General features: G+C 44.2%; 1 protein-coding gene across 1 annotated transcript; it reads right to left on the bottom strand.

Annotated features, from left to right (window-relative positions):
- Positions 1–73: 73 nt before the first annotated feature.
- On the bottom strand, positions 74–25603 carry ACE2 (angiotensin converting enzyme 2). Its single transcript, XM_063351789.1, has 18 exons — positions 25276–25603; positions 22419–22577; positions 20392–20485; positions 19622–19765; positions 18234–18346; positions 17573–17681; positions 16746–16843; positions 15091–15260; positions 13813–14039; positions 12870–13014; positions 11176–11274; positions 10389–10511; positions 9856–10028; positions 8392–8450; positions 4109–4209; positions 3010–3126; positions 1542–1736; positions 74–890 (listed from the first exon to the last, which is right to left on the bottom strand). Exons 1-18 carry the CDS (start codon positions 25456–25458, stop codon positions 767–769), a joined length of 2433 nt encoding a protein of 810 aa, XP_063207859.1. The 5' UTR covers positions 25459–25603; the 3' UTR covers positions 74–766.
- Positions 25604–26516: the final 913 nt, after the last annotated feature.

The raw sequence follows: 26516 nt of genomic DNA on the forward strand, positions 1-26516 counted from the left end.
CAATGGCTAAAGTACTGGACAAAAAAAAAAAGGAACTTTGATCATTTAGTATTAAGGAAGTTTATTCCATTTTTAGATGACAATAAAACACAGATTTTTAAAATATTTTTTTCTGAGGGGGCAGGGGCTTTTTGGTCTCAACAATACTTATCAAGCAAACAGTTAGAAAAATAACTTATGTTACAATTTCCTAACAAAGTTCCAGTGCTTGTTAGTCTTCATTCAGTATCTGCTTTACATGGACACAGATTTCCTGAAGGTGCAAAAACTGCAGTTTTTTCATATCAAATTGAGTTCTTCATCACTAAGGTTCTTCTGGTGATCAGGTTTCTTTCTCACTTTCTATTAGATATACTTTTGAGGTCTCCATCTGGAAAGATCAAGATGTTCCTCATGGGCATCAGGAGTATGTGTTATTCTTACGTCTGTCTTGATCTGTATACAACTCTCTACTTCCAAGCTTTTGGATCTCATTACAGAGGAAACAAAGAGAAGCTGGATGCAGCTCACTTAGGAAAAGCAGTACAAATAGTGTGTAATATTATGCGCATAATTCATAGAAAAGCCACAGGACACATACCTCTTCAATTTTTGCATGTTTTCTAGTTACCACAAAACCAGCAGATTTAGTTGCTGTTGTCTATGAACTGGTAGATTAACAGTCAAGCAGAAGACATTATGTTTGATAACACCCATAGTGTTTTGGTCCTTGCTAGGCATTATTGTTAAAAGTTAAATGAAAAAAAACAGAAACCCTTAGTGTCTTCTAGAATGTTGTTTGTGTCTCTTCAGATGGCTCAAACCCCATGTTGCTTTTTCCCTCCTCTTCAGCGTAAGGGTTCACCTCCTCACATTTTGATCCAGCGTCATTCCCACTTCCTCTCGCTCTCCTGTAATGAAAATTCATTTTATTAGAAGCCTCTGTTCTGTTCGAGTCCTTATGGGTCCCGAAAAGAACCTATTGTAAATAATATTGTGCTTAACTGTGAATATTTATACAAAAAGGAATTGTGTTGGTTTTAAGGGGAACTGTAGCAAACTTGCTATGTTCTTAGAAACCCCGTTAATGGAGAGACGTAGAAAACCAACCCAGCTATATTGCTGTTAATGCAGTAATATTTAAGGAAAATGATGTTACTGGACAAGCTCCAACAAGATTATTGAAAACCACAGGTGATGAGGAATGTGGGCAAACTCTGCTGTTGGAGAAAGCGCTGTGTTCCCTGCGGGCTACTCCATCCACCTCACAGTGGGGTTGGCAGAAGCCTGGCCGCACCGTGGCTCCCTGCGGCCACAGTGTCCAGCTGCCTTGGCTAAACTGCTGCTGACGGGGAAATTGCAGTACTCTACCAAAGCTGTCTTGCACTGAAAGGCAGGGACCTGAACCTTTAACCATCACGGTTGATGGGAGGGGGATAATAAGCTTTAATTCCTTAACTTTCTTCGGTTAGGTTTGGCATACCATTTGGAAGGAACCTAATGATTCAATCATCAGGATGTCTCCCAATGGTCATGATCATAGTATCAAAAATATTACTCACTTTTTTCGATCTCTCTGCCCAGTGATGATCAAGACAATAACTCCAATGACAACCATGCCGATGACCACCCCAAATATAATTAACCAGATGGTGACTGGTGGTTCATAAGGCGCGGCCAGCGTTGGCAGTATGTCCACAAACTCCAGGGTGTTATCATCCAGTCTGAAAGCCTCATTGATTCGTCCCCGAGACATTCTGCCATCAAGAGAAAATTCAAAGAGTTTCACACATTTAATGGAAGGAATTAAACAGTTTTCAGTTGTTTTATAAACCTCCAGTGTGCCAAGCTTCCCCTGAACTGCTCAGCTGAGAAGGCTGCACTGAGGGTACTGCTAAACCCATATTTCTTCTGGCACAGGGTGGTGGGTGACAAGCAGAGTATCTTGAGCCCTTAACCTGTTGCAGCTTAACTGACACATTCAGACACTATATGAACTCTTAAACTACTCTTAAAATTTATCAAAATGAGGCAAACAGCCTTCTGATCTCCCTCTTTATTTGCATTTTGCCCCTCATTCTCTTTACCCTAAGTTTCTTGGCTATCCATAAGCTTCTTGCATATGTGACAGAAAACCACAGCTTTGATTTTTTTTTTCACCTGTTTCCACTCTACAGTCTTCCACGGTTTTGGTTCTTGTGTTTTCCACTGCCCTGAAATCCCTTTCCCTGGTATATTTTCTGTGCCTTGTTTTTCCCTGAACTTCTGCTTCTGCTATTGGGTGCTAACCGGACAGTGACTTTCATAGCCATATTCTTCTCCCTTGGTTCACCAACATCTCTAACTGCTTTTTCAATCCCATCTCATGTTGCTGCTGCTTTTAGATTTGTGCCCTCTTCATTTCCCACTGTACGTTACCCGTGACCACCTGCAGAGCTGCAGTTCTGCTTATCATTTTTACAGCAATGACTTACAGTGGTGTCATACTGTGCTATAAAAGAGCTCTTCATTGACACGTAAGTGGGAACTAGCTCCTGCTCTGACCTCTTCTTTTTCTGTATGATCAAATATATCTGGCTGTTTTTCTAATACATCATTCTTTCTAATACATTATTCTGGAGTCCTTGCTATACAATAATTCTTGCACTGAATCTTCACTAACGAGAGGAAGAAAACACGCGTGCATGCACACACTGTTACTGTGCCCTGGATTTCAGAATATTAGATAATTCCTGTTAAAGTTTGAGCAATGATATTTCCTGGCAAGGTATGATGCAATTAGATTCGTTACAGCAGTTTTACAAGTCCCCCTGAAGCATTTTACGCTGGCTGTTGTCCAAGACACCATCAGATAGATGGACTGTTTTCTTTCTGTCATAACAGTTTCTCTCATCTCACTATTTCTATGCTAACTGCAGAACAGACTTTCTTATGACCCCTTCTGCCTCTGCTGACTTGCGCACTGCTTTTCCTTCCACCCTTTCACCTGATTGTTTGGTGGTTTTTTTTCCCCAGAGAGCAAAAACTCACCTGATGGCATCTTCCACGTCAGTTTTGGGCACAATATCACTGATATTACCTGGCATGCTGACAGTAAGGTAGAAGGAGATCCTTTGTGTCTGTTGCTCAGCATGAACGTCTGTGGTCCTGCATGAGAAAGAGAAGAGAAAGGGTTTTTTTGATTGTTGAGATGACATTAGCTTTAAATTCAGGCATGTGAACAGTTGTGTTTGATCAGCAATGCCAGGAGGTTAGTTTATACTGAGTAAATGATTCCTAGTGACCTCAACTGGGAAGCAAAATCAATTTTCCTGACAGAATTTCTTTTTCTATGTGCTAATTCAAATTTGAGATGGAGAGAGTCTACCCCGTAGCTAAGACAATCCTTGGTGTAATTTTCCAAAGGGCATAATCAGCTGCAGAACAGTGTTTGGGGCAGGCCTCATGAATGAAGTGATGTATGAAGTACCAAGTGAAAAAAAAAAATCCTTCTTCCTTATACTGTCTGGGAATAGATCCTAGGCATTACATGACTGATGTTCCATAAAGTAATATCAAATAGCTTAAGTAGATAGCTTCTGAATATTTTTGAAGAGACCTAATAAAAAGGGTTTTTTTTCTTACCAAAATCAATTTCAGATGATAGATTTTATGTTTGTAAGTGAACCTAGATAAGATTAGTAAGTCTGCACGGAATTCTAGTGCTTTATAATCAACAAGTTTATCTTTCCTGGGCCCAAAACCTCTTGGGTGTTCAGTATCTTAAACATACATTGTCAGAAATTCTTATTTCTAATCAACGTATCTTCCCTGATATTCGTATAGAGGTGTTAGGCACAAATTCTAAAGGCTCACTTCCACCACTGGTAAACTGCGGGATACAAAGCCTTCTGAATCCACTCAAGTTACCTAACTTTAGCACATTACTCCTAAACTTCAGGCTCCTGAGTAAAGAGAAAAGACAGCCTGTAGCCAAGCTGGCATCTTGCCTCTTACAACCAGCTGACGTTTGACATTGTTTGCTATCGCCTTACATTTGACAGAAGGCACAATTAATTCCACCAATTCATGCCACCAGTGAACCAGAAGCAATATAGACATAGCTGGCACAATTAAGCAAGGCACTCACTCGAAGTTAACTTCCTGTCCCTTCTTCTTCGCAAAGTATTTTCTCATGGCATAGGCGATGGATGACTTGAACAAGAAGAGCTCGCTTTCATCCCATTCATACTGCAAAAACAGCGCAAGAGAAATTCATTAGAGATGGTAATTCTACAGCAAGTTATCTGACACTAAGAAATCATTCTAGAAAGAAATAGCCATTGTAATGCATGGCATGCACTTCAGTATTATTTATTTGCACCATGATAGCACTTCAGGAACCTACTCAAACCTTTTAGCTCTGTTATTCTGGGCGCTCTGCAGGAGAATAACCAAGCAGGCACCTCTGCTGCCAGACACTGCATTTTCTGGTACCTTTAGGTGGGGCTGCTGAAGATGCTGCAGTCCCAGCCCATCTCTCTGCCTTAGGGGGGGAAAGGCAGCAGGAGCAACATTATTCCCAGTAAATATCATGCATTCTGTTTGAAGTCTAAAGATTTCATAATTTAGATCTTCTTTTAATCACATAATTTTATTTGCAGACCTGTCCTTTAAGGAGGAGCTTCGAGGCGGGGTTGTTGTGTGAAAGTGGCTCATTTATTTGCTTGATGAGCTGGGAGTTTTGTTTGAGGTTTGTTTTGTTTCGGTAAAAAACTCTTTGCATCGGTATTTCTGCAGCAGGCATATATTTGTTGGTTTTCACTGCAGAATAGATAGGTGATATAAAAAATGCATTGCACAGGCACCTCCCAGCCTGCCTTATGAGTCCAAAGTTATTTGCAGTGGAAGTCAAAAACAGCTTCTCTGGGGCAGAAACTGGGAGCCGTACAGGGGCAAAAAACACCTGATAATGCAGCCTGGTCTGTTGTGCAACACCACGTGTACGTGGAGGGAAAATTCCTGTTTGAACTCTGTGGCGATTTTTTTTTTTTTTATCCCCCGGAGGCCTAGATTTGATTGCACTTACGGTACTTGAGCAGGAATGCCTATAGCTGCTGTCAGTGACAGTTTTACACAGCTCCTGACTTACTCGAGTATCATTCGGGAAAGGTGTGGTAGAAGGCGGCTCCGTGGTAACAGGCTGTATAAAACCCAGCTACCTTTTTCAACCCTGTCCTCCTCTTGACACTGATATAAAGCGAAGAGGGAAAGCTCAGGGGAGAAAAGAGCAGAAGGAGCCAGCTGCTGTCATTCCTTGCAGGATCAGGCCCCTGGAAAGATGCAGGCGACCTAAATCCCACGCCAGCAAAGCAGCCCCCAGCCCCATCCCGGCAGAGGGCAGGGGCTGCGCCAGCTCCAGCGATTCCCGCTGGCAAAGGTGGATGCTGTGAGTCACCTGTGCCTGGGCAAATGCCCCAGGCTTTCTCTGTCTTGCTGGGGGGCAGGCAAAGCCCTGCGCTGAACCACGGCCCGTTGTTACAGCCACTGTCTCCAGCAGCTGGCAGTGCTCACCGTCACAGCCGACAATGCCATTGCGGGGGGGGTGTGTTCCATTTTTCATTTATCCCCAACATCTTTAGGCTCTGCAGTGCTTTTTTTTATTTTATTTTTTTTTTTCTTACCCAGGAGCTAATTGAGCTTGATTCCTCTACTGCTGCTTTCTGTACTTAGCATCTTTAATCATTTATTTGTTTCCGTGGCATATATTTTGTCTTTTTAACTCTAATGTATTCTAATTGCCGCTGTGCCTCTGAAGTGCTTTTATAAATACCATTACAGGCTGTGTGGATGGGAAGTACCTAGCTGGCTTCTGATCTGTGTCTGAGTAATGACTACCCACACGCCTTCCCTAGACATCTCAGAAACCTACCGTGACGCTCGCTGTTCATTAGAGGCTACTTTGCCTTTCAGAGCGAAATGAACTTTGCCAAAACCCTGCTCTGTTATAGCACGTTCCCTCCAAGACCCCACGTGTGGCTTGAAAGACAGTGCAAGTCTGGCCTCTAATTCAAAAGAGGGATTTTCCATTGTAAAATACATGAAAATGCCTGCAGGCTGACAGCTCTCCGTTTCCTAACACCGTCCTGTGTGCCAGCCTTTTACAGTGTAATCACACGTATGACATTGACCCCAGCGGGGGATTTTGAATTAACGTTTGAAGAGGGCTCCTGTTTTCAAGCGCCGGTCAGGGGACTGACGCTCCTGGAAGCCTTTATTTTAAATAAGACAGACCCCGAGTGATTCAGCAGGGGTCTTGTAGCAGTTTCCTTTGGGAGGGCACTTGCATAAAGCCCCAGCTGAAGCAAAGCTGTGGGTGTTTCAGCCTCATCAGCTACACTGGTGATCCAGCCATGCCAAGGCTGCAGCTTTAATCTCATCAGCCTGAAAACAATTAGTAGGGTAATTGCGGCAGCACACACGCTCTGGCACAGCTGGCGTGTAAGCCCATCCATGAGTCTGGATGCTTAATTTGTCAGAACTTTGGGCTGTTGAATCCTCCCTACTGGTTACAGCCAGGGTATGTAGCTGAGAGGGGCAGGACTGCCTGCGCTGCCGCTGCCCCCCAGGGAAGCTCCCTATGCAGAAAAGGGGGAGGGGTGTCTTTCCCTTTCTGCTCTATCCAGTGCTAAGAAGCAGAAATACTGCACACTCAGAATGCTTTCTGCTGTCCAAAGGGTGCAAAGCAGCTCGAAATAACATCTTAAACAAACAGTTGCACTGGGTTCCCGGCTTCTGTATGCTGTGAGCCGCATAAAGCAGCCAAAACGTATTCCTGCCCGAGATTCCCCCTGCCTTTTTCTGTGACAGTTCATGCATGTACCATTACCCACTGCCGGCATTCCAGCATTGAGAGTCACGTTCCCGGGAGCTCAGCGTAAGGGAAATTTGTGGGGACTCAGAAAGCGACTGAATGGAAAAGGTTTCTTGCAAGTTGTTGATGTGGACTGTTTTTGAGAGGAAAACGCATGGCTTGCTCTTCAGAGCTTAGGAACCTACCGTCCATACAGTAATTCAAATTAAGTAATCTGTATGAGATTGTTTTACAGCTGCTCAATTGCACAACAAAAGACCATGATGGCAAAAGGAAGGCATAAAAATGGTATTAAGCTAAACATTAACCATAATGACTAATAAACGTGTTGTAATATGGAACATTTTCATGCTGTTGATATCAGTTTTGAATTGTATCTAACTGAACTCAGCGGTCTAGGAAGCAATAAAACTCCAGTGGGGCTCGCATGTGAGAGAGCGATAGAAGCGAGAGCATCAATTCATATGAAGAATGAGCTCATGGTATTGTGTCCCTGCTAGTCCAATAGGCTCCGACGCGCAGGTCTAAATGACCTGCCTGATGACATACTCAGTCTTGGAAAATTACTAATGTTCTGCAAGGTGAAAAGGGCTATTAACGGGAATGAAGTGTCTGCACTTAAGCCTTCTAGGCTGCCTCTGTGAGATTAGCATAGAGAGGCACAGCCAGAGTAAGGAGCAAATTTTCAGCCTGGGTTAAGCAGATGGGCTAAGACAACGCTCTGTTTAAAATCTTAAAAACCATCTTTGGCTTTGATGAGTTTTTTTGGTTGCTGTATTACGTTTTATTGGACCAGCTGGTATAATTGGAGAAAAGCAGACAAACTCTTGGGAAGGAAAGCCCTTCTCATCTGAAACAGAAGCGGCTGCACTGCCCCCCCGCAATCTTAATAACAAAGCTGTCTCTGCATAAAGGTTGGAGGGCAAGGAGGCAGCCGAATATATTCCAGAGCCTGGAAAGTTTACAGCAAACAAACAAACAAAATTCTGCAAAGGAATGCTGACAGAAGTGTTCCAGTGTGAAATCAAGAACGTTTCAGAATAGAGAATGGGATTCAGTCCCTCTGCTTTAGGCCCACATTTAAACATGAAGTAGCTGCTCTAATAATAACTTCTGAAGGCAGCCACCATAGCTATGATAATGGAAATTAGAAGAAATTAGGTAGAAGTTTTATTTAGATGCATCAGCATAGCTGAGAAAAATATTGTTGTTTTCAGGTAGATGGGTTCCTCTGTGCTAGCCCTCCAGGCCTGTTTTTACCTGTTTAGCAGGTAAAAAATGATTGGTACCTCCACAGAATAACTCAATTCATCTAGCTGAGATGTCTCTCTTAAAATGGGTGGGATTGCTCCCTGGAGAGGTCCCTCCACTAACTGTAGAGGGAGTCTTGACCACAAACGCAGACGAGACATCTTTTATGGGATAACCTTTCACCTGATCTGATGCCACTCTTCAGACACAAAGATCAGCTATACCCTGCCTTCTTTTCTGAGAGATATTAGCTCAACATCTCTATTGCCCGAGCAATGGGAAGAGTGCCACAGCACAAACACACTTACCGCCTCGTCCCCCAGTGCTGACTTCAGGCTGATGCGCACTTTGATGGCATTGTCAAAATCTGGTTTAGAAAGAAAGAAGGGCCGTGTCAGAGCTGCAGCGACAGAAAGTCTGTCCCTGGGAAATGCTGGGATAGCTAGAGTTTCCTTACAGGTTCCCCTGCTCCCCCAGGCCAGGTTGGTGGGACTGATCTTGTTTCCCTTCAGCCACTTCTACCGCAAACATTCGCATCTGAGCTGTCAGTCCCCCAAGTCTGGCTTTGTAGTAGACAGAAAGAGCGAGCACATCACCAGAGTGCAGTCCTCTGGTCTTCTTTAGACATCTCCCTAAAGAAATGCCTCTTTTCCACCATTGGGCATGAGCAGCTCAGATGCAGATGTTGATGTCTGGTTAGGTGAATCCCACCATTAGAGACTGGCGCAGCACTGTAAGAGTTATGGTGCCCTCCAGTACTGGCAGTGATTACACGTATATGACCTGCATGGTTCAACACTCAATCTCTCCACAATAGGCAAAAAAATGCATTTTTATAGAAGCATAGCATCACAGAATGGTTTAGGTTGGAAGGGACCTTAAAGATCATCTCCCCTGCCATGGCAGGGACACCTCCCACTAGACCAGGCTACTCAAAGCCCCATCTATCCCTGTCTTGAACACCTCCAGGGATGGGGCCTCAACAACTTCCCTGGGCAACTTGTTCCAGTGCCTCACCACCCTCACAGTGAAAAATTTCTTCCTAATATTTGATCTAAAAGTACCCTCTTCAAGTTTGAAGCCATTACCCCTCATCCTATCACTACAGTCCCTCTCCAGCTTTCTTGTAGCCCCCCTTCAGATACGGGAAAGTTGCTATAAGGTCTCCCCAGAGTCTTCTCTTCTCCAGGATGAAAAACCCCAACTCTCTAAGCTTGTCTTCATACAAGAGGTGCTCCAGCCCTCTGATCATCTTCATGGCCCTCCTCTGGACCATTTTTCCATGATCTCTTCCTTTTCCTTCCCGTGAGCTCCTCCCCTTCTTTGATTAGCACATGACAGCAAACAAAATAATAGTAATTTTTCTGTACTGGTTTGCCCCTATGCCCCCAGTTCAGGGTCCTCTGGCTCCCAGGACTGGTGGCTCCCAGCCCTGCAGAACAGGCATACTGCTCTCAGGCAAGCGTCATGCAAGTCCAAGCCTCTGGCCTTTCTTCCCTCTGCACAGCCATCCCACACTCTTAGCGCTGACACTATATAACAAAATAAACTCTATTTCTGAAAACTGGGTGAGGTTGTGACAAACCCCACATGTGCTGACTTCTCCAGCTTTGGCCATGAGGAAGCCTGTCTGCCTTCCCGAGAGTAAAACTTACTGCTCGGTGTGTATTTCCCATAACCCTGCTTCCCTAGGCAGAAGAGCTTTCAACAGCTGCAAGAGAGAGGGACTTTGCTGGTCAAGGGTACTTAATTCACCCACAAGCCATACGTACATGGAGCCCAGTCTGTTTTCCAACCAATGTATCTGCCAGAATTGTTTTTTTGCAGCCACTTGTACAAAGGTTCGAAGTAGTGGAGCAAGGGCGCTGCATTCATGTATTTCTCTCCGGTTACGCTTTCCAGTGCTTGAGTCCAGGGCTTGGATCTGCCTAATTCAAGCAATTCTCTGTGTATGTGAAAGGAGGGGTAATATATGTTATTGCCATGTTCCGTCTGGACATCTAGCAAAACAATCTGCAATCGGTATCAACGTTTTCTTTTTGCTTTTGAATTCCCTCTTTCCTCCCATCATTCCTATTAGGAAAAATAAATTTTTTTCTCATTAATAGGCAATTAAATCTTTGATGTTTCGATCCTCAGTGAATATAAATTTAGTCAACTTGTCAAAATAAACTGAGCAGATATATGCTAAATTTTCAAGCTAGGATCATTCTTGATGCAACCTTATTGACTCCAGACACTTTCAAGAATGAATTAGGCTTTGTTATGATCTGATTTATTATGTGTGAGGAATTTGCTTTGTTACCTCAAATTCTGACCAGCTGCTGTGGAGTTGGTAATGTCACATGTGTGAAGAGGGCCGGTATGGTTAGCTGCTTTGCAAAGTGCCTCCTGAAACTGGAACTGATAGATGGTCCGGGTGTAATACCTAAACGAGGTAAGGAGAAGGAAGGCATGGGTTTTGTTAGTCATCTGGCAAGGAAACCTACAAGCCCCTGGCCTTTGGAATGCTCTGCTGTGTCAGCCAGTGTTCCTGCTTGGAAGGCTGCACTGCAGGGAGAGAGGCCAGATGATATTTATAGGCTATGCTAACTCAGGTTTAACAAAATGCCAAGATCAAATTCAGCAGAAGAGCCCCAAATCTGTTTGCTGCCACATAAACCAGGAGCAAGTAAGGCTTTTAAGGCCCAAGTCTCTGCTTGGGCTGAGTCCTCTAAAATGAGATGGCTGGGACACAGAGGGACATCTAGAGTTATTTGCTTCAGGGCTGCACGTGCACGGCCCGAGTGACAGTGGTACAGGACACGCTGTCTCCCCAAAAGGCAAGCGCCTCGTACAGATGTGCTCCCAATGGTTTGATGGCAGCGTGAAGCTTCTCTATTCAATTAGAAGCTCAGCAACCCCCTCGCTGCTCAGAAATTGCTATGGAGCAGCCCCTGATGTCCACAGAAAAACTTCCACTGAAATCAGCAGCCTCCAGTCAGGACTTTAAACAAATAAGATTGTGTCCTGAGACTCTCCAGTAGATGCTTTAGGTAGTCGGGGCTTGTTCTGTAGCCAAAATGTAAGTCATGAATTAAACACTGAGCTACCTTATGAATGAGTAATCATTGGCCACATGAAACAGCGCTGCAGGGTCGCAATAGGTTTCATCATGAGGGACTGGTTCAACAACGCCAACTATTTCTCTCCTGGGGATGAAGGAAAAAAACAGGATTTCTGTTAACAGGTAATAAAGAAAAATAATCTTACTCTTCTCTTCCTCTGTATTGTCTGATACGTATGGGCACCTCTCTCACTTCCAAACAGAAGAAGTCCATACAGCTGTCAGTAACCCCAAATGAGTACTGCTCCACAGCTGGAGACCACAGAGAAGCTGCTTTTAAACTGATAGTGCAAGAAGGGGATTCGTATGATGGCAGGGCATGCAGGGAGTAATTAGTCGTATGAAATAACTTACAAGACATGAGCTTCACACATACACTTCATGCCCTGGGCCATCCCAAGTTTGGAGACTAACACTTGCGGTTTTGTGCTGGGCAAGTCCATGGAGAGACTGGGTGACTCAAAAGGTGTATAGCCTGCTGTGCCACTGGGCTGGACATGAGGTTGCTCTTTATGTTCCTCTCCTGAGAGCGTGTTTCCTGAGCAGTACTATGGAAACAAACCCATGCTCTAAATTCTGAAAATGGTAGTAAACTTACATGGAAATATCTTCCATAAACCTGCATTTCAAGGTCTTGTTCCAGCAGAGAGCTTTGCAGTGCTGCTACAACAGATGTGATAAGCTTCCCTGAACAATTTGTCATTCTCCATCTCTCTGACATCCCTGCTACTTTTGAATAAATTGAAGCTGACTGATTTTTACAGTGGGTCAGAAGGCTTGCCTATATCAAGTTTTATTATAGATTTTGTTTGCTGATGGAGGCTCACTGTGTTCATGTTAGAGTGCAGACTCCATTTTCACTGTGGGGCTTGTTTAGTTTCTTTGCATTTTTACGCCTCCTTGTTAACCAACCCGGGAAATGACAGACTCCAGTACGAATCAAACCACTTTTTAATCTTGAGCTCCAAGGTGTTGAAAATAGATTGGCTGCTGGACATAATCTGAAAAGACACCTCCGAATCTTACTTGCCAAGGTAACTGTATTTTCTTGACCAAAAAAGGTGGTACCTTAATACATAAGAAAGGAAACAATCAGTCTGGAGTCTTTCAGACAATTTGCCTCCAAAACCACTCTAGAATGGGGAGGAAACGCAAAGCAGAGAAGTGTGCACAGATATTTGGTAGATTGAGATCTGTATGCTTCTCAGGCTGGCAAGTATGATGAACTCCACTTTTCACTTGTCCTTAAGGAGGTGGGGAGCAAACCAGAGCATACACCCAATGAGACTTAGGGAAGGGCTGTACTTAAGCTACAAAGATGTCTCAGGGCATGCATCGGGGGGACAGCAATGTTGATCCTGGGATCTTGAACATCCTGTGTGAAGGCAAATGGCTGTCTTTCTCAGAAAAGCTGACATTAGAAATGAGGAGCAAGTCTACTGAGAGGCAGGGTAAGCTTCCCAGGGCAGTATGCAGTACTAATGGGGATGCATGGCTTGTGAGATGCTGTCTGTATCACTTTGGGTGTTTCTAGGTGGCACCCTACTAGGCTTTGTAGAAACACCAAGAGACAGATCCTGCCCTATGGGGGCACAAGCACCTCAGTATGTTGAGTAACTATGAAGGGTTGAGTTTGCAGGTTCATTTGCAAAAAAATCCTCTTTTTTTCCTCAAACTTACTTCATCTCCCACCACCGCTTCGTCCATTCCTGCTTTGTAATCTCACCCCTAAACACCATCCACCTCCACTTCTCCAGCATGTAAGTAAAAGGCATTGTTCCAACAATCGTTAGTGCTTGTTTGAGCAGAAAGTTGATTTCAGTTTCTGAAGAGAGAAGCAGTTAAGGTAATGGTTATGGTAGCAATTAGTATCTGATTAGGCAGCTAAAGTTGCTTCCTTTTACAGCTAATGCTTACATCTGGTTTGAATTACAGATTTTCACTAAGGAAAAAGTGGAAGGAAGAACACTACTGAAAGAACCACAAGAAAAGATCATTTAGGTATTGTGTACAGTTTTGTCTCTCTTTCTTTACCCCTACTTCTTAAATAACTCATCCCTTTGGCAATTACATTTCATTATCCTCCACTGAAAACCTTCCCAGGCTCTGGGGAATTTTGAGCTGAAGACTTTGGTACATCTCCATCCTTCTAAAGTAATACTCAGAGAAGCCAGACAAACTGCATTATAGTAAGGGCCTACCTATGTTGTCCACTCAATATTCACTTAAGTGGGAGACGTAAATCTCCAGGTTTCAGTTTCATTTGAACTGCTAAATACATACCTTGGTAGATATATATGTACGGATTCATGCAACAGAAATTGAAAAGACTGTTGGAGCCTCATCTAAATGACCTATGTAGATTTTGGGATGAGTTGTTCAGTACTGAGGGTAATGAAGCGCTAGTTACTTGTTTCTAAATTATTTAGCAGCATTATAAAGTAGTGATCCTTACTTCATGATGTGATTTTGGGAAAAAATATAGTATTTCTGATAAGTTAGTGGGGTAAGATTTTCAGAAGCCTCTAAGTTGATGACTCAGTTTGCAAACACAATCTTCTGCTACAAAATAAGGCATGCAAGTGTTTTCACTTAAATATGTAATATTTATGCATTTATTTACCTTCATCCTCTTGGAAAGTTGGCTCTAGGAGGTCAAGAGATTTCAAGTGCTGAGGAGTGGCTGCAGAAAGTGACATGATTTCACCTACTGCCTCGTGGAAGCCCTCGTTGGCGCCGCCTCTGAGCAGGAAGGGCTGCGTGGAGTACGCCATGTCGTACTCAATGTGGCCCATCTCATGGTGCGCGGTCAGGAAATCGTCCATGGTCACTTTGGTGCACATCTTGATCCTACGCACCAAAGCGAAGTATTTGTGGTTAGAGAGATGGTGGCTCACCCAGCTGCTGACCAAGCCCTGCCTGCCACAACCAGGGAGCAAAGCAGCCTCCAGAGCTTGCAAACGCCCCCCGCAAAACCTGGGCGGCCACATCCTAGCAGGGGCTACAGTTCCTCCAGCAAGAGCGAGGTTTGGAGGTGAACTCGGCAAAACACTTTCAGCCACCTTGAAATTGTGCTGGCAGCAAGAGGAAATTTCTGGTTTTGTGAGAAGCAGCTGCTCTCTGAAACTTGGCGATAAACTCCTTGTGTGTGTTGGAGTGAGTACCCACCATCAAACTTAGGCAGGCAGTAGCGTGAAAAAAAACTGCGTGTCAGTGACTCCTGCTACTTCATCCTCGCATAGGTACTATTTAATGAAGGAATTTCTTCCAAATAGGGTTTCCTTTCACCTTCCCCAGATGGCTGAGGTGTGAGGCTGGCAGTTTTCACTAAGGCTCTGCTGAGGACCAGCCTCTTTCCCTGGGTAACTGCAGGGACTGCAAGAGAGGACAAAATTTCCCCAGGAGACTTCATTGTGTGGGAACTTGCTGCCCCTCTCCTTTCCCAAATATGGAAGAGATTGATAGGTTTCCACGAAACTGGATATATCTGCTAAAGGTAGATGGTGGGCTCTCAGGAGGTTTTCACTTGCTACCCAGGGACCCTGTGCCGTTGCTGCAGAATGTTCAGGTGTGCACAAATCTCGCCGGTATCCACAAGCACCTGCACTTCTGCTTATTCCTTAAGCCCTAGAACACAGTCATTATTTCTCTAATTCATATAAATAATAGTTACTGCTCTGCTTAAATTTGAGAGTAGTCCTTAGGTCTTCACAGAAGAAGTTATACAGAATGGTTTACAGTCCCACAGGATCCCTGCTCTCTCATCTTCCTTTCCCCTCTTATCAGCCAGAAGAAAATAAAAATAAGGAAAATTATAATTTAAACCAGCATGGTGCACCATTAGTGAAAATATGAATGTTCTAGGAGATGGTATAAAAAGGGGTCATAGTAATTGCAGTACCTGTAGTCATTTTGCCCCAGATCCCACGCTGTAGGATGGCAGACAACCTTCCTGCCGTCAGTCGGCTCTGTGAGCATGGACTTATTCCAGAAGTCATCCGTCATTTTGTAGAGGCCGATGGAGGTGAAGAAGGCCTCAGCGGCTTTGAATATTTTAATTGCATCCCATTTCTGAAAGAGACAATGCAACCATTAACCACTGCTTCTGCACGGCTGGCTGACTTCATATTTATCTCTTCAAGGTAGCTGACTTCATATTTATCTCCCAGCGACTTCAGATCAGCACCTGACTTACTGAGAGTAAGACGGTAGTGTCTGCCTTCGGCACTTCTGTAAATTCTGCTGGGAACTGGAATTAAGTGTTTTCCCCTCAAACAAAACAGGTTTCTGCACTCAGAGGTTCAGCAGATAGCACCTGACTCAGACCAGAGAAGCCCTCAATAAAAGATAAGGTAGAGGAGATAAAAAAGGCATTCCTGTCAGTAGCATGTCAGATCTGGGATCCGACCCTTCAGCCACTTCAGTTAGGGGCAAGTCATTTGAGGGTGTGGAGCTGCGCTCCCAGCAGATGAGTGTGAGAGGAGATCTCCACCAGAAGGTATCCAGAGGAGTTGCTTATAAGATTGTAACTGTGTGTTAATGTCCAGAATATTTTTGCCATTCAGCAGTTTTATTATTCTGTATAGCAGGAGCTCTGCGTTTCCTGTGCCGAGTTTTTGCAGAGATTTAGGTGGCTGTCAGATCAGTTGGATGAGAAACCTAAATTGGGCACAACCCCCACCAAGGATGAGTCCAGCTCTTGCCCGAGGCTCTGTGAGTAATGCTTCCCTCCTCATGGTGGTACTTCAATATATACACATTTATGACCACAAGGGTGTGAGTACTGTAAAACAGAGGTGAGAGTAATGCGGACTTGTGCAAACTGTTTATGAATCAAATTTAGCTATTCCTTCTCTTGCCAGCATAACATTTGCACGGACTGCTCCCTGTGAGAGGAGGATAGATTACAGGTGAATAATCACATTTCAGAAATCAGGTTCCATCGACCACCTTTTATTTTATAAAAGGCATGAAGCTTAGGTAAGACTACGGAGAGTTATCTTCACCCATGTTCTCAGTCTGGTAAAGGTGCTGTCACAGCTAACTACACGGTACTACAGATCTCAAACACGGACCTTATGGTACTATGCAGTTATCAAAAGATAACAGGCAGCATTGCAGTTTCCTAGCTGTATCCAAATAAACAAGACTGGCAAAAAAATTCCCTTGCGATATACAAACTATTTGATTATGGTAATGGCTGGCAAAGGTCATATTTGATAGCAGCCAGCTACATGAGAGCTGAAATATTTATATGTACAAAATATATCTCTTAATGGATGGGTGTCTCTGAGGAAAACAGACTTGCAGCCAATATTAAGCCAGTCAAAGAGGGTGGAGAAGAAAGAGAGAAGAGCTAAGGGAAAAGGTACAGTGGAAAATGCATGAACACATTACGGTGAAGAGCAAAAAAGGATGAGGAAAGCAATGCTTTGCTGGTGGCGTGTCTGCCTTAGGACAGCTATGGTTTTCTGGAGAGCAGCTGACATCTGACGTATAATTTTTATACCATCTAGATTTGTTACATAATGGCTATCGCATAAAGGCATGTCTTACCTTTTCAGACATTGCAGAAGTTACATCAATGTTTGGTTGGGCTGGATAGGGAACGGTCAAGTCATACAGATTTGTCCAAAATCTACCCCACATATCACCTTCGAAAAAGAGAGAAACGTAGAAATACTTTAAATGATTGATTACATATTGTTCAAAAGGTCCGGACAGTTCTATAAATTGTGCAGTGTCATAAATAGGGACTCCTGTACATCTAAACAGGCTTGATCCAGATGTGGAGGGGAGCAGTTCGGGGAAGTCATGCACAGGTCCAATTTAGATCAAAGATCCTTTTATTCCCCAAGATCAGCTATTCTTGTACAAAACAGTTTCAGGACTGATCACCTCACCTTCCTAAAAGTCTATTTGCAACTGAACATCCATGCTGCCAGTCCATGTGATTGCCGCTGCCGTGTTCAGGTACATTACAGTTACGGCAGCTTGATGTTGAATGCTTTGAAAGCAAAGTCATGAAATGCATAGGAGCTTAGGATAAGATTTAAAGGGAAAAACAAGTCTCTCTGAAACTCTCATTTCTAAGGAAAACAAGTGCTGCAGAAACGTCCCAGCCCAGTGCTGGAGTTTTGAGCTGGGTGGTGCCAGCTCCATTGAGGATGAGGACATCTGCCTTCCCTACCTGCCTCTGCTGCTAAGCACCTGTGTCATCTCTGCCAGGGACGACTTCTCCATTTCTCTTCTCCCCTTCTCTTATCTGTAACCTGTTTGTTAATATCCTGATTAAACAAGCAGATTACTCAGTTCTCATGTGCCTTGAAGGTGACTGTCCCATGTACAAAGTCAGGCTTGTGTGACACAGCACGTTGACATACCCAGCAAATGAGCAGGGAGGCATCCCGTGGAGCTGATGAACCTGGGACCGTAGACCTGCTCCAGCCGGTGCCTCACGTAGGCATGCAGCTGCTCATACAGAGGTTTTATCTGGAGGCAGAGGAGGACAAGGAAATAAATTATTTTCTTTTTGCTCTACACCACTCATCCCTCCTAAACAAAGAAACTCGAATGTGTCTCTGATGAAATTCCCCCGACAGGTAAGTGCACATCAAACCTGCAGCTGAGCTTTGTCCACTGCCTGGGGGCTCAAACGCTGAGTCCAGATCCTATCTCCAGAAGTCCTGTTCGGTTAGGAGGGAAGGAGCATTGCTAACTTTAGATGCGGAGTACCAAGGATGCCACCTACCCTATGGGAAACATACCTCTCCCCATGGGCCCTACCTGGAGGAGAGACATGGATCTGCAGAGGTCCCTCTTTCACAGCCTTTGGTGCTGTGCAGTCTGAGGGGACCAAGCTGGTCCTAGAAAGGCTGCAGAGGTAAAAATGTCATGTACGTCTCCCAACATCTCTTAACCCCATGTAGACTGAGATTAGCCAGTTTAGAGCAGGTCTCATCTTCCTTCACAACATTTACACGTGAGCCCACCATCACCAAACACAATCCCATGACCCAGGTGACAGCTTTTTCCTGCCTCTACCTGCTCAAATGTCTTCTCCACATCTTCAATCAGCTGGTCACGGCTGTATTTGTATGCTTCTGGATAGTCTGCTTCATAATTTGCTCTCCAGTAATCTCCATAGTCAGAATAGCCTGTAAAGCACGGATGCATCACATCAGGACACCACACACGACGCTGCTCAGGTCTGCAGGAGCCATGCAGCTCCTTGCTGACCACATGCAGACCTGCAGCTTTTCCCCCAAAGCAAAGTGGCAAAGCACGAGGTGCTCTGGGTTTAGTGGTGAGGAGAGTGCTCCCCCAAGGCTCTGTCCCATGAACGCGTAGGCACCAGAGATATCCAAGAAAGGTGGAAACTGCAGTCACGGTTATCTGCTAATTAGGGTCATTCCAACTGGAGATGGAGGTCAAAGGAAATCGTCTCTCCTGACTGGAGCTCCTGTGGCTATGAGGGAGGGCAGCCTCTGCTCAGGCTGGATACTAAGGGGTTCTCACAGAAGGTATAAGCTGGTGGACATTGAATATGGGCCCCCTCCTCCAGCAACAAAACCACCAGGGCAAGTGTAGACACTAGGACTGAAATTCAGCCCCCAGTTCCACTAAATCTTCCAATCCTTGAGCCCCATCAAAGCTGGAGCAGAAATGGTTCATAGTTGAGGTCTCTTCCTTAGTCGTATGGAGGAAGGTCATAATGACTATTTCTTAATGTTTGATTTTTCCCTGTCTAACTATTTGGACCATAATTTCTCATTCCTGGTGTCTAGCTCCAGCTTGACAATTTTCAGAACACAGGGAGCATAGGTATGTAGGTGATACAGCTGCAGTTTGGCCAAGACCCAGATGATGTAGCTACTTCAGAAACTATTTTAGAAGACCCCCAAAGAAAATTAGCAGCCATCTGCCATTATTCCTCGAAAAGACAGTTCCCTGTGATTTGTCTGGAGATCTCTGACTGGAAGCACACTTCCCTCAGTGCAAAATCCTTCCAGTTAGGGCATAATCCTTATAAATGTTGGCTGGTGCCAGAAGGTCAAGGCCGATAGAAAAGAGGAGATGTCGCGAAGACTCAGCAGCACTCAGAAGTTTTTTAAATTGAGCATGCTTGCCCATAAGTCACAAGCAGTGCAGTTCTGGGTAAGACAGCATGTAATGAAGGGCACCAATACATTATGGTGTTTGGGAAAGGTGCCAACAAAGACATCCCGCTTTTCTTCCAGGCTGGTCAATGGCACCTGTCTGCCTGGCGTCTCACTTTGCAATGTGCACACCGGGAGCAAATTATGTGCAAAGCACTGCTTATCAATGTGTAAAAAAGTATGGGTTTTGAATTCCTCTGCAAATTGTGGAAGACTGTGGTATGTTTGTTAATTTCTGGAAGCCAGAAAAAAAATATAAAAATTGCGACTTACTATTAAGCTTTGCAACCTCATTTTTGAGTTCAACATACTCTTCGTATAATGGTCTCATCATCCTGCCAACACCAGCTCTCCAGCCCTCCCAGGCCCACAGTCTCTCATGATAATCCGTGCTGTTAGCCATAATAACATCCAGACCTGTCAGAACAAAAGAAATCAGTACTAGTTCTTGAAAAAGCAGAATCTTTTTATTTTTCTTTCACAGCAGGCAAATGAGCCAAACCGAGAGAAATTTCATTAACTAAGAAGAAAACACTTTGTGTTTGATATACTGAAACATTCCATTATTCTATTGCATCCTTTTCTGATTTAAGGTTTTCCCCTTCTTCTCTTTAAGAGACATGGAGCAGATCATGAGTCCCTTTAGTGCTCTCTCTGCATTAGCTTCCCTTAAGTTGGTAGCGTTCTTGGGACTGGCCTCAAGGCAACACTGAGTCCAACAAGACTTTGATGACGGGGAAGAAAAATAGACTTTCTGTGGCATACGCAAACCCCAGGTGACAGGCAGGCTGTCACACAAGCTGAGCAGCCCTCTCCAAATTTTGTCTACTCCAAGAAGGAGACACTATGTCTCGTGGGCAGCAGACCTGCTGGAGGTCCCTGAACTGCAAGGTGCAATTAAAATATGACTAAGGTTTAGATAGCAGGGTATATCTATTGGAACTTCAGCCTGTTCTCTTGCAGTCAGGAGCCACCCTTGGGCTTTTTTTGTCCTTGAACCCTCAGTGTAAAGGACCCAGCAGGGGCAGTGGTTAGTACCGTACCTGGCTCCAGCACCAAACACTCAGACGGGTTGTTGATTTTACAGACGGTCCCGGTGCTGTAGATGGTACTCATTGTATTTAGCACGGTGCTCAGCTGCAAGTTAGATGCGAGATAGCCCGTTAGAAACCCACTCTGTGCAAAATAACAGCCAATTATGCTAATTCCTTAAGAGCTCGATTCAACACTTCACCCACCAGCTTAACATTTAAGCATATGTTTAAGCTCAGTAGAGATTAATGAAAGAATTTGCCTAAATGCATTACTGAATGAGGATCTAGCTGGAAAAGACAGATAATCTCCCAAATATATGACGTAATTTACAGGTCCTTAATATCCAGTCAGACAGAGCTCTGGATTTAATGAGCACAGACTGTCACAAGAAAGCTATCAATATACAGCAGCAATAAAACAATAAACTTTAGCGATGTGCTTCTGTAAGCACAAACCCACCTAAACTTTCCAGGTAGGTCGCAGTTTTGAATGGCAGCAGAAAGGGTCCCTTCCTGCAGGTGCTGCCAGGCTGACTGTTACTTGTGGATTTTAACATTGCAACGCACTGATTGCACATATATATTTAAAAAAATATATATATACACTCCTTTGCAGAGAAATTATTGCTTATGTCTTGGGTCAGCCGAAGGCCAAATGCATCTGAAATCATCCAGCACTATCTCCGAAACTATGCTACATAGCTCTGTTTTCATTTTTTTGTTGTTTTCAGGTTTTCATACCTCAAGAAAAACACGCACCACTTTTAGTTTTTCCTTTAGGAGTATGCTATTTCTCATTTAAAGCTTTAAATAAGAACTATTTAGAGCTGTCAGTGGGAGGGGTTGTTAATGACTAGCTCTAACTTTATCTCTGTCAGCATTAAAATAAGTGTGCGCCCAGGGAAATTTTTGTGTCAATGAAGTATCTTCCTATGGAATCCCATCAGACTGTTCAAAAAGTCACTTTTCAAGAAAGAATCAACAATTTCAGCCCCAAAGTCAATTTATATGGGAAACTGCAAGTGGCTAAACAGGGAGGATACCAAAGAAATTTCCTCCTCAACTGAGACAGTATTACCATCAGTGCACTGCTGTGCTCCAAAATAAATATAAGTTTGTATGAACTGTCAGCATTCCTACCAAGGTAATCTGTCTTTCCAGAAACACATCTCATTTGGGTCAGACAGGAGATCCAGCCAGTTCGCTGTTTTTCTTGCGCAGTGGTTTAACACTGCTGATTTTAGCAGAAAAATCTCGGGATCCTTATATAACCAGGACTGCAGGATCCCCTAACTCAGTGCTGTCTTTCAATTTGATCTCCACCAAAAGGAAACTAATTTAACCCTCAAGTGTTTGGTTATAAATCCCTTTTGTGTCTGCATAGCTGCTCGCTCCAATTCCACATATAGTCGTTATCCATATACATGCCTTTTACATGAACTTGTCAGTGGAAATATCAAATCTCATTGTGAATCGTGCTAAATCTTGATGGCCTCCAGCAGCTTTCTGTGGAAGGAGGTCACCAACCCTCCCCAAAGTCAGGCATCCTGGGGTGTCCCCTGCACAGAAACATCCCCGTTTTTGCACAGTTTGATACTGCAACACGTGCAGAGAATGAAGGACTTCTTCTACCTCCACCTTTTTGACTCACTGAACGTCCTTTCACCCATCTCTTTCTGCTCATTGCCCTAGGTCTGGACTTAGCCAAGCACTTCCAAGTCCTCTTTCCTCTTATGACTAATCTGGCCATTTGTGCAAGGACAACTCTGAGGCGTGTGTGTGTGTGTTTGGAATTCATTCCATGGGTTACATGGCAAAAGCGCTGACTTGAATGGGAACCAGCTGCCCAAGCCAGACCCCCCTGCAGCCCTGTCCTGCTATGAGCACCTTGCACAGGTTCGCTCTCCATACCGACAGTGGGAGACAGCGTCACCCCGAGACAAGCAGGGTGGCCGCAGCACCATGCCCTCGCTCAGAGCTGTTGTGGGAGGCAGCTCAACTTGCCTGACAAAAATGAGCTACATTCAGCAACTTACTCTGCTGTATTTTTCCGGTGACAGCACAGATGATCCTCTGTCCTGGAGAGCCTGGATCTGGAGCCTGGTGAGAGGATCCTGGATGCTGGTTAACGGGAAGCTGCTGGCGTTCCTGGAGGCCTCGTCGTAAAATGCGGACCACTTGGCATCTGCCTTGGCCTGAAAGGGATTCACACAAACTCTGAATTACTCCACCAAAAGACTGCAGCAGTGGGCAAAAATATTACTTCTGGGAAGAACTTACTTTGTGGAGACCACCTGCAGATTGCGGGCTGAGCACTTACATTGCGCAGTGAAACAATTGAAGCAGTTTTTGGCTTTATTTGCATACTCAGATAACAATTTTTCTTTGGAAATAGCAAAAAGCAGGACTGGCTCCTCACACCATGCTTGTTATAACTGATCCAGCATCACCTAGCCATGTTCCCTGCCACTCTAAATCACCACGTATTCTTCCCTTAGTGCTTTCCTTCACTCACCCCTGGTTAACAGAAACCGCATACAAGCCAGGGCATAAGAGCTCCCAGACCCCGACGTCATTCCCCATTTCTGCTTCAGTAGCAGTGACAGACAGCAGACGAGATATTGATCTTGAGTCTTTTCATTATACAAATACCACTTTTGCCTGAAGTTTTGGTAAATACAAGATTATACTTGGGCACAGGAGGCTCTGAACAGATGCTTAAATTGGGCATATGAAACCTGAATGTTGTGCATGAGATATTGTTTCTACCCCTGCTCCGATTACATTCCGTGACACATGAAGCTCACAAATTTCAGCGCACAAAGTAGCACCGTAACAACGTTATTTGGATTTGGGACTGTCTTATTCACCTTTTTTTAATGTGTTTGTACAGAGTTTAGCACATCACCACCCATCCAAAATGGCAACAAGAACAGTACTAATTAACCTGGGTCCTTTGGAGAGTTGAATTAATTGTGCTCATGCCAGAACTTCCCAGGTTGTGGAGAGGGCACCTTTTAACACCCGTGCCTCCCTGCTGAGGCATCAGGAAACACAAATGTCATGTTGTGCCTGACGAGCTCTTTCAGTCACACTTCATCCCTGTGCTTCCACCAGGAGCAAGGATGGAGAGGAGCTTTAGGAGTGGCGGGGCAGAAGAGTGGGGCTCTTTGGCTACAAAAGCCGGGGGAAAGAAGTTAGCTTACTCTCTGATTTTTGCCCAATTAGAGGAACTGGTTGATAAGTCAGAGAAACAGTTACTGCGTTTGTGGCCCAATTTACAAAGAAAATGGATGGGTAGGAGCCAGAAGGGACAGTATTCATTAACTCTGCTCCTCCAGCAGAAAGCGGGGAGGAGAAGCAGTGGGTTTATTACCAACGCTACTGAAGAGAACAAGCATGAGAAAATGTCCTCTCTGAGCACTGGACTAATTGTTTCTTATTGCTGGTATCTCCTCATGTATTTTATTATCATCTCATTAATGCTGAAAGTACTATACGGGGCTTTCATTTTACGTGTTTGGAAACGTTACAGTTTAAGTACCCGGTGCCTCAGAAAACATTCCAGATTGACAATGATTAGCCATTAGGATTTCTTCCAGCAACCAGTCTCCTTGCTTTAATTAGGAAATATGATAATTAAACCATGTTTTAATTAAGCTATAAAACCACAAAGTGGAAGACTTAAACCATTACACAGAAGAAGATGTAGGACGTTCAGCTTCATTTTATGCTCTGAATTGTTTTTCTCTAGAACTCGAGTTGACTTTAAAATACACACAGCTACAAAATTCAAGGTGTTTTTGTTCATTTTGAGATTAACTCCAAGGTTACAAGATGCTAGCTGAGGCATGGCAGTATCGGTAGCCAGGCAGATCATGGCTGACTGCTCTTGATAAACATGATGCCTGCCTAGAGACCCCGTTGGCTGGGACAGCTAGAGGTTGGTGTTGAGAAGTAGGACAAACTGCTGCAAGACAGCATAAGTACAAATGCTCTGGTCCTTCCTGCAGATAGAAATTGACTTTCAAACCAACATACTAGACCACTGTACTATAAACTCCACTGCTGGCAATTGGAAATCCATGAACTCACTTAATTTTTCCCAGTTTAATACCTCCAGGCAGTCTAGCACCAGCCCTGACTATGTGAAGAGTGATGGGAGGTGGAGGGGGGAAGGTCCCCCACTGGGTAAAGGGTGGGGACCACCATATAAAACCATCCGCAAACATTTTTAAAAGAATGCCTAAATTCAGAAAATGTTTGCCTATTCAGTGAGAAATAAAACAATTTCAGCAACAGTGAAGAGAGAGCATTGTCCGTGTCAGTAAAAAGCCCAGTGTTAGTTCAGTCTTACGAAAAGTGGGAGACCTGAGCTCATGTGGGGACAGGATTTGAATCCCGTTCCCTCGCACCGCAGGGCAGCACCTATCCCAGCCCTGGGGAGAAGGCCATCCCTCCAGGCTGTGCCCTCTCCAAGAGGAACTGGGCCCTGCACAGCGACGCCACACCAGGAGGCACTGGTGGTGGTGGACCCCAAGCAGAAGAAGGTGTCTCTCTCCATCCAGCTCTGATTTTGGGGCCAATCATGCAGCATTCCCTCGCCTTTTCCCTCTGCTTACCAGGGTGATGGCTAGGGAGAAGTCCAGCCTCTGGCTGTCCCCATGCAGTGCAAGCACCAACACTAGGCGGTAGAGGCTGGTAGTAACTCAGGCACCTCCAATGAGGCATTGGTACGTTAAAGCAAGCCCCTCTACTCTCCTGAAAATAAACCACAGCTACCAAAGAAGTAGCACTCCACTTTCAGCCAAACTCGGTGGAACCAAAATAAAGTAGAAAGGAGCTGTCACATTCCTAAAAAAAACAGTAAACCCTGCAGGATGGAGCACTTACCATTTTCTGGGCAGTCTCATCAGTGATGTTGGTGTTGTAGTTCCATGAGGCAAGGGAGCTCTCATAGCTGATAATTTCTGCCCTCCCGTTAAACGCTTGTAGAAACATTTGGGCTTGTTGTGTGACATCCTGGGGGGTCACAACAGCGCTCAGTCCACAGAGAAGCAAGAGGTGGGCCAACATATTCGTGTCCAGGCTGAGAACCTCCCAACGAAGTACGTTTCCTCAGGCAAGCTTCTCTGTCAGGTTCTGTCTCATCAGCCTTTAAGCATGGCTAGCGTGAAGAAAAAAGGCTGAATCCAATTTGCCAAGCCTTTTATAGGTTTTATCCATTGTAGGAGAGAAAGGAAAAAGTTTTTTATAAAAAGTCAAATAAACAAAAGTCAATTATTAACTTTGGAAAAACATAATTACTCCTGCCATTTTATGGCCTTCTTATAAAAGGCTTTTACTTTTGGTTAATGTTTCCCAAGTGTGCTGTCAATGATACAGCTGGTCACTCTATCTATAGCCTGCTCGTGTCTTTGGTAGCTCAGAATCTGTGAATCCTTTAACAGGTTGGTGATAAACTGTAAAAATATTTGGAAACTTCACTGGAACACCAAGCCATGAACCTTAACTCCCATGCAGGAAGAAACCCCAGTTAGCCTGACATAGGGTACTTGGTTGGGTGTTTAGGCCCATGTTTTAAAAGGCTTTGCAAAGCCTAAGTGATTTGGAGAATATATCTCATTTTCAAAGCAACTGGCGCAGCTAAAAACAGATTTTTAAATGTGTTCACTGAACTAACAAAAAGTAGCAAGAGACTCCATGGGGTCAACAGCATCTTGTGTGGAGACTTAATCTGAACTATAAATCAACTAGATTTAAGTACTAAGGTGACTAAGACTACTAAAATGACTCCAGTTTAATATCTAAATACCTTTGCTAATCTAGCTGGGAACGTAGCACTTACTGCAAATCAATGGGAAAATCGATGCATAAATTAGTTCTGGAAATGTAGCTTGGGTTGAGTGTTATCGATCAGACAATACCTTAGTACTTTTTAAATTAGCCTATTTCTGCTCAGAATCACTTGGTTGGTTTTGTTTTGTGTTTGTTTGGTTTTTTCCTTGGGTGGGGGGGAGGCTTTTTGAGACACAACTCTGCAGCCACATCCATGGTGTTGGTTTCTAGTTCCCAGCAGAGCTTCTCCAAAACCACTATAAGTCTGTCTATGTGGGAGCAGCAGCAATGAGCCC

The sequence above is a fragment of the Chroicocephalus ridibundus genome, chromosome 1, assembly GCF_963924245.1.
Source record: "Chroicocephalus ridibundus chromosome 1, bChrRid1.1, whole genome shotgun sequence".
Classification (NCBI taxonomy): Eukaryota; Metazoa; Chordata; class Aves; order Charadriiformes; family Laridae; genus Chroicocephalus; species Chroicocephalus ridibundus.